Source organism: Chelonoidis abingdonii, chromosome 9 (genome assembly GCF_003597395.2).
Source record: "Chelonoidis abingdonii isolate Lonesome George chromosome 9, CheloAbing_2.0, whole genome shotgun sequence".
NCBI lineage: Eukaryota > Metazoa > Chordata > Testudines > Testudinidae > Chelonoidis > Chelonoidis abingdonii.
Genome location: NC_133777.1, coordinates 8,433,547 through 8,441,351, shown reverse-complemented (window position 1 = coordinate 8,441,351; position 7,805 = coordinate 8,433,547). Strand labels below are relative to the sequence as shown.

Below are 7,805 nucleotides of genomic sequence, written 5' to 3'. Positions count from 1 at the left end.
CCATCCACAAAGGCCCCGTCTGTGTTACCAGAGCCCCAGACAGAGGCAGTGGACCCGGATCCCCTGCCCATGACTGCAACAGCCACAGTGCCTCCAGTCCCGGAACTGGAAAAGTAACCACCACCAGAACCGTTGCCAGCACTGATGCCAGCGCTTGCAAACCCATCTTCAACCCCAACACCAGAGAACGCCAGTGGGCCTGAACTGGCAGAAGCAGCGGACAACCATACCCAAGAGGCTCAGCCAGAGCCAGAAATACCACCTGGTGCACCAGCGGAGAGCGGTTCACCAGCAACGAAAACAACCCCATCACCTACATCGCTTCCAGAGGGACCAAGCCCAAGTCCACAGTCTGAGGAGAAACTGGTGTCTCCAGACCCTGACAGAGGCGCTCATAATATTTCCAGATTTGTGTAACTTTTGGTGCAGAGCTAGCTATCTGGAAGGATATGAGGCATCACTGGGCAACCTTAATTATGCATTAAAGTTTTTGAGCAGTTAATGTGGATTTAGGTCATATGTTCAAGTAATTGATTAAATGATGTAGGAGCCTAAGCCCCACTGATTTTCCTTGAGCTTTAGGCTCCTAAGCCACTTGTGTGCTTTTGAACATTTTACCCACTGGTGCCTTACAGACTGATATATGCATACATTTGAGAACACATATGAACATGAGTTTTGAGGAAATATTAAGTTTTAGGCCAATGATGTAATTGAAGCAAATCAACTTGAATTTTTTTTTTTTTTTAAGTAGACTACCTGTAACTACTGAACACATCTGCCCCAATATTTACAATCATTTTCCTGTTCAAAAATATGTTCTTCTAAGCCCTCTTGGTGTGTGCCAACCATACAGAGCTGACAATTTGGAATAAGCGTGTACGCCCAACTAAAATGAGATGTATTTCAAACCTACTTCAGTTACAGAATTTTTAGGTATTATTACTAACAATAGAAGGAAAAATTTTCAGACTTAAGTGGCAGTTTTATGTTGACAGTATTCTCTCCAAAATGATCTGCAATTAAACCTGTGTTTTCCCACACTTCCAGTAATAAAAGCCAAGAAGGACGGCAGAAGTAAAACAAACAGTCAATATTTTGCATAAAGGATATCTTACTAAAGCAAACTGTATAACCAAGTGACTCACTGTAAGAAAAAGCAAGGTTTTAAGGTAATATTTAAAGGGCAAATGACTCAGAAGTACTGAGCTGCTGGAAGGAAGTCACAGACAGCACAGTAACAGTAAAAAAGCAGCTTCCAATTGTTAAGCATTAATGTGACATGAGAAAGGAGGGGCAAAACCAAAAAGAATAAAGCAAACAAGAAAAATTACAAGCAGAATTTTGTGGGAAGTCAGTTTCTGGATAGACTTTGGAGATAGACAGGATCTTGAGGAAAGTAACGGGGGTTATACTGTTCCATTATCTGGAACAAGGGAGTAGTCTAGCTACATAATTCTGGATCCTCTGAAGTTGTATGCAGAGATTTGGGCAAAGCATAAAAAAAAGATATGAAACAGCAACTGTCTAGACAGGAAGTGATTAAGACCTGAATAAACATTGAGGCAGAGGCATTGTCAGGGTAAAGATGAATTTGCACAGCGTGACAGTGGTGGCAACAGGTGTAGGTCACTAAGCATTTTAAAGGCTGTTTTACAGTTAAACTACAACATTCCAGACAGAAAGGACTAAAAAAAAATCCAGGTCTCACCTTGCCACTCCACCATAATCCAAGCCTTCTTCTCCTCGAAATTTCACCATCAGCCTCTTTTTCAAGTCTTTTGGCCTCATCTTCATTATCTGACGGTAGGACTCCTATATATATATATATATTACAAAGACGACAGTTCTTTCCTTTCCATGGTTATAAGTCTATTATAAACCACTAGAACCATATAGATTGCCATTTGAGTCAAGATTTCCCCTTATTTCATGGCTGGTGTCCATGTGAACTCCAACAACATCCCACCAGTATTAGTGTTAAATAGGAGAAGATACATGGAGTCTGATTCTATAAACAGGGGTCGGCAACCTTTCAGAAGCGCTGTGCCGAGTCTTCATTTATTCACTCTAATTTAAGGTTTCACGTGCCAGTAATACATTTTAACACATTTAGAAAGTCTCTGTCTATAAGTCTATAATATATAACTCAACTATTGTTGTATCTAAAGTAAATAAGGTTTGTAGAATGTTTAAGAAGCTTCATTTAAAAATTAAATTAAAATGCAGAGCCCCCCGGACTTGTGGCCAGGACCCGGGCAGTGTGAGTGCCACTGAAAATCAGCTCGTGTGCTGCCTTCGGCACGCGTGCCATAGGTTGCCTACTCCTGTTCTATAAATTCAGATGTGTTTTCTATGTTCAAATGCTCTTAATGTTATCCATTCCTAGAATAATAAGAGTCTTCCCCAATTAAAGTAAATCTTTACATGACTGAAAAGCACAAGCAATAATATCGATAGAGATGGACTGGAAATAAAACTAAGAGATTTCATTAAGAAAAATTTAGATTAATTTGTTAAAATCTAACCAAACTGTCACATTAAATTCCTGACTGCTTGTAATTTTAGCTAAAGAGGGTCAAGTCGGCTGCAAAGTCTGCAGAAAGAAAAAAAGGTTTCAGTGAGACTTGTCTGACAAGCTGCACAAGTGTGTAAACACAGCAAAGACTTCTCTTTGTATGGCACATTCTGAAAACATTTTCATACCACCACAATCTTATATTCAACATTTGAACTTCAGCAGTTAACATTTTCCTCAATGTTATTCCTTTATGTTTTCATACTTTGCTGCACTACTGTTAAAAAACTCTGTCGGTGTGGAGTTGCATGACAGCTTATGACTACCCTCTCCACACTCCTGAGGGAAGGGGAGGAAAAATTCCCCAAACAAATTAGGGCTCTAATCACAAACTGAAACTCAGAGTTAAGAAGGTAATAGGATAGGTCTGTTACCCAGACAGAAAGTTAAACAAAAACAGACAGATAATTCAATATGCTCTGAGGTGGTACTTCAGCTGTACTTCTCTAGCTACAAATTTCAGTCAGAAAAATAATCCTGCAATTTTGTAGTCCAAGCTTATGTTTTATGGAAGCTTTATCTCCTTAGCCATGTCTACTTCAGTGCCTACTCTAGGTTGAATCAGGTTCACTGTAAACAAAGGGCAATTTTACATAAGAACTAACAGCAGCATTTGATTCTCACATCTCACCAGCGATGCACAAACCTACATACCTCAAATATTTCTTCTCTGGATACTTCAATGCGGCAGTGACCAGCTTGTGGTTGCTGAAGAGAGAGTTCATGTCTAAGGACTTTTAATTTCTGTACTAGGTCTCTTTCATATCTTTGTGCAGGCAACTCCTCACCATCTTCTAATGACCCCTCATTTGGGACTGGCAAAGGCTGGCTCGGTTCTTTTAGTTGGCATTGATGGCTTTCGAAAAAATGATATAGAACATTTATTGTAAAAACACAGAAGTAGGGAAAGTGGCATAATGTGATGGCCGTGGCAATAAAAGAACTAGTTAGCCTCTCTTTTCATTGCAATATTATTCACTGTTGTACAATGCTTATACTGACTGCTGGCTGGACAGTGATGAAAAATTTCACAGACTTCTCCAACATTGAGACCGCTTTAAGAGCTATGACATTCCATTACAAAACTGTTTGCATGAGAGCTTTATAAATGAAACTGCTTAAGACTACATTCTCATTGCATTTTACTTGGGCTCCATGCAAATAAAACAAGTAGCATCAAAATGAGGTAGTAAATACTGTATCTATTGTTGGGCTTAAAAAAAATACGCTGGTCTCAAAGAGTTACAGCATTATATCTAAATTTACTGATTATGGACAAAGAAAAAGCTAAGCTATTTTTAAAAAATACTTCAAACCACAGGAGCCTAAAATTAAAAAAAATGATTTCTCTACTGTATGAAGTTCTTACTTCATGATGTGATGTAATCGTGGGTCTGTGAATTGTGTGGTTCTGTTATTGTGATCTACAAAATATATTCTTCCAGATACTGTACTTCTCACTTCCCAACCCGGTGGCAGAGGTCCGAGTTCATCGCAATTCACACTGTTAAGGTCTCTAGAGAGAGGAGAAGGAAAAAAGTTAGAAAGTATTGGTAACTAAAAGAAAAACAAATTACTCTGAAAATAAGACGAGTGAACTTGGAATTTATGAAGGCAAGGGGAGATTGGCCCTGTCTTACATGGCATTCTGTTTTATTTGTTACGCAAGAAACCCAGATATTCAAATAGGAGGGACAGATCTGAACACTAGGAATACTACACACACCTTGGAGCAACAGCAGAAAGCAAATTAGACACGAGTTTGCAATACAATATGGCAGCAAAAAAAGGGTCAGTGTTGACAGTGTAGGCACATCACAACAGAGCAGTGAGATAATAGACCCTATTTGCAACTGCATGTGGAAAACTGCATTCATTTCTGAACATCTTGTTAACACAAAGAATGAGGAATTGGAAGGAGTTCAGAGTACAGCAATAGAAGTAATTAGGAGCCAGAGGGTTAGAACTGAAGAATAATTGAGAACTAAATATGGATACTTGGTTAAGCAATTAAATGGGGAACATTTTCAAATGGCGTAAACACCATGCAGGGATTTCTCATAGGAAGATGACAAATCAGGATATGTACAAAAGCTGAGATAACTCGACTATTCCTTTAAACACTAAAAGGGGCTCCCCTTCCTAAAAAACTACAGCATGCAGAAACGTAAGACTATAGATTGCAGTGTTCAAAAACCCGGCCCATTAAAAATAGGGGAGGCTGACTATTCCCGCTATCTTTCTGAAACTGCTAGTGATAAAAATAGGCACAAGTAGACAAGAAGATCTCTCACTTTTAATTAGCAAGTTTCTGATTCTAACCATATGATTAATAATTTCAGTACAACTCATTTATTCAGGGAGGCATTGTTGACAACATTTTCCTTTTCATTCTGGGTAATCTCAAATGTAATTTTTTACAAGTGCTATTGAAGACTGCACACTTACTTACAGGTAACATTTCAATTCCATTGACATGATATATTACACATGCAGAATTGCAAAGGCAGAGGCCTCCAGCATCTTAAGCATAGGAAAATACTAGTAGGGGCAAAAAAAGGGATGGAGTCATTGAAGACTATTATTTAGATAGCAAAGTTGTTCTCATTAATAAGGAAGTGAAAAATGCACTAGACAGCTGCTAGGATGCACATTTTATCTGAGGTTCAAGATGCTGCCTGAAAGATATTCTGAATGGGAATATTCTTGAATCTAGCTATACATTATGAGCATAAGTCAGTGGGTTGTGAGGCTATGGGGAAAGCACATTTTATATACTCTAAGCTTCCTTAGTGCAGGAAAAAGCAGGGAATAGGCCTTTGTCACGTTTTTCTAAAATATTTCAGTTATGGCTATGTGTTTAGATCAGCTGTGCATCTGAAACTGTAGTTTAGTGATCTGATCACATCCAATTTTTAGTGTACATTTGTGCTAAATGGCAAGGACAAGATTATGAAGTCTTGTCTCAAAACAGGTACAGAAAGACAGAACAACCTTTGCTAAAAAATAAGGCAAATGTTATTGTCGCTAGTAAGACACTGTGACCTGTTTACTTAAATTGTTGTTCTTGAAAGCCTGTCTCTGCACTCTGCTTCATCTATCCAATATCTTGCATTACTCCAGTTAGTTATGTTGTCTGCATAGTGAGTAGAAAGTTGCAGACTTTCATAGTTTCACTTTCCAGGCTTTGGGGCACAGACTGCCTATAGGAACGTTATGGAGAAGCAAATTCCCTCAGGGAAACTAGCCAGCTATGGATGTATAGTCACAAAAGACTGGACTGGATTAGCACAGGCTAATTCTTTAAAGAGGCTTTACCAAATTAAATCTGTGGATGATTCATATTTTCCCAGCAGAAAATTGTTGGTCTGAAATGAAGAGAATTTTAAATAGTTCTTTCAAAGTAATTTTTCAAGCCCCTAGAGTGTAGAATTGGCAAAATATTTCTGCTTCAGCTGCACAAAAAGTGAGCAATACTATGATTGAAGACATCAACCAACCATTCAGGAGTTACAAGTTATCAGTAGTTTAAAGCCAGCAGAATTTAGCTTTTCTCAGTTGAGCACTCAAATGGCTCTCAGCCTCAGAAAAATTTTAGGTCAGATTCAACAAAGCCACTTGCAACTTTATTAAAAGGATCAAGTCAAATCCATGTTTTATCAATGTGACTTCAGTAAGGGTTACATGATGTTTTTACTTGATTTAAAAGTCACAGGTAGCTAATTTTTAATTAATAAGCAAAGTAAGTAACCTGAGGGGATTGAATTAAAGTCAATAAAGAAATCTACGATGATTCCTTATTCTGCTGTCTCTCAGAGTAGGAACCACTTCATATCATCAGCACTTAATGATTCAGCTGACTGCCATAAGATGAAAATAACTGACTGCATAGCTATGAATACATACCTTGGTATCCTGGGGTCATGCCACGTACTAACTCCAGTCTGTGTGTGCAAAAAATAAACCTGGCCCTGTACCGTTGTCCTTTGTTCTACATAAAGGAGGGAAAATATTCCTTAATTATTCTAAATGATAAATTCTTAAAAATCTATAAGCAGTTTCTTACAGCTATAAGCATGTTCTTTTACAACAGAATCAGGGAGAGAAGAGATTACTTGAGCCATCCAGTCTGATCTCTCTCACTTTGGACTCAATAGTATGTTTCACTATCCAACTGCTCTTAATATTTCTAATATCTTAAGTTCAGATCACGATGCCTTGAACTAATTCTCTTCTTTTATATTGTGGTTTTATATAATTACTATTTTAAAATAAACTAGATAACTGCCTCACTCCCAAATCTGGTGTCATCTTTTTTCCTAGATGAGATTTAATTCTCCCTCTCATCTTATCCTCTGATTCTTGTTCCTTTGTTGCCTTTATATTTTCCTGTTGTTTTTCTAGCTCTTTTCTGAACTATAGGCCTCAACCCTGCACAAAATATGCCATAGGGAAAGCAAAATAGCACAACTACTCTAGTTTTAAATGCACTTTCCATGCATAAACATTCAAATTTAGCATTAGCTTTTCTGCAACAGCATCACACCTTAAACTCACGTTTAGTTTACTATCAGCGCTAGGTGTCTCTTGCAGTAGCTGTTTTCTAAGGAGCCATTTTTCAGTTTATATCTGTACTGCTCATCTCATGTCCCTAAATACAGACCATTACAGACATACAGATATTGCCTGTACTAACCAGTAAAGCATGTATTTTATACTAAACTTAAGGAAATTTAGCTATAAAGCTCTCTAAAAGACTTCAGCAAATGTACAATTCCGGAAACTCTTACCATAACCTTCAGGTAGGTCAGGTGACTGATGACCATGTGGTCTATTCTGAGGTGTTTGTACATGACCTCTGACTTCAGGGTTTCGAAGTCGCTGTGCCTGAAGCCTCTGATCTTGACTAGGAGATTCCACAAACCTACAATTTCCTCCACCAGCAGCACCAGTACTATCTGTATATGGTGCTGGTTCCTCCATAAAACAGCTGAGTGGCCTTCCAGGTCCAGAATCTTCGTACACCGTTCTGAAAGCAAGGACGCTCACAAAATCAACACAATAAAGGTTTATATACAAAAAGGGCTAATTTTCTTCCTCTTTATTATTTGATTTGAATGAACTGCAACTTCTAGGACACACACTATACCCTACTCTTTTTATATTACATTTTTCATTCAATGTGTGCACACATTTAATTAAATTTATATACACACATACATACATA

General features: G+C 38.0%; 1 protein-coding gene across 2 annotated transcripts in view; it reads right to left on the bottom strand.

Moving 5' to 3' along the window:
• The window catches only part of SMURF1 (SMAD specific E3 ubiquitin protein ligase 1), a 40,646-nt gene that overhangs the window by 16,655 nt on the left and 16,186 nt on the right, over positions 1 to 7,805 (bottom strand). For both annotated transcript variants that reach the window (XM_075069171.1, XM_075069170.1), the window contains exons 2-6: positions 7,369 to 7,607; positions 6,485 to 6,569; positions 3,948 to 4,094; positions 3,233 to 3,434; positions 1,712 to 1,815 (exon numbers count right to left, since the gene is read on the bottom strand). In XM_075069171.1, coding sequence (XP_074925272.1) covers positions 1,712 to 1,815; positions 3,233 to 3,434; positions 3,948 to 4,094; positions 6,485 to 6,569; positions 7,369 to 7,607 — 777 coding nt within the window. The remainder of the gene's footprint in view (positions 1 to 1,711; positions 1,816 to 3,232; positions 3,435 to 3,947; positions 4,095 to 6,484; positions 6,570 to 7,368; positions 7,608 to 7,805) is intronic.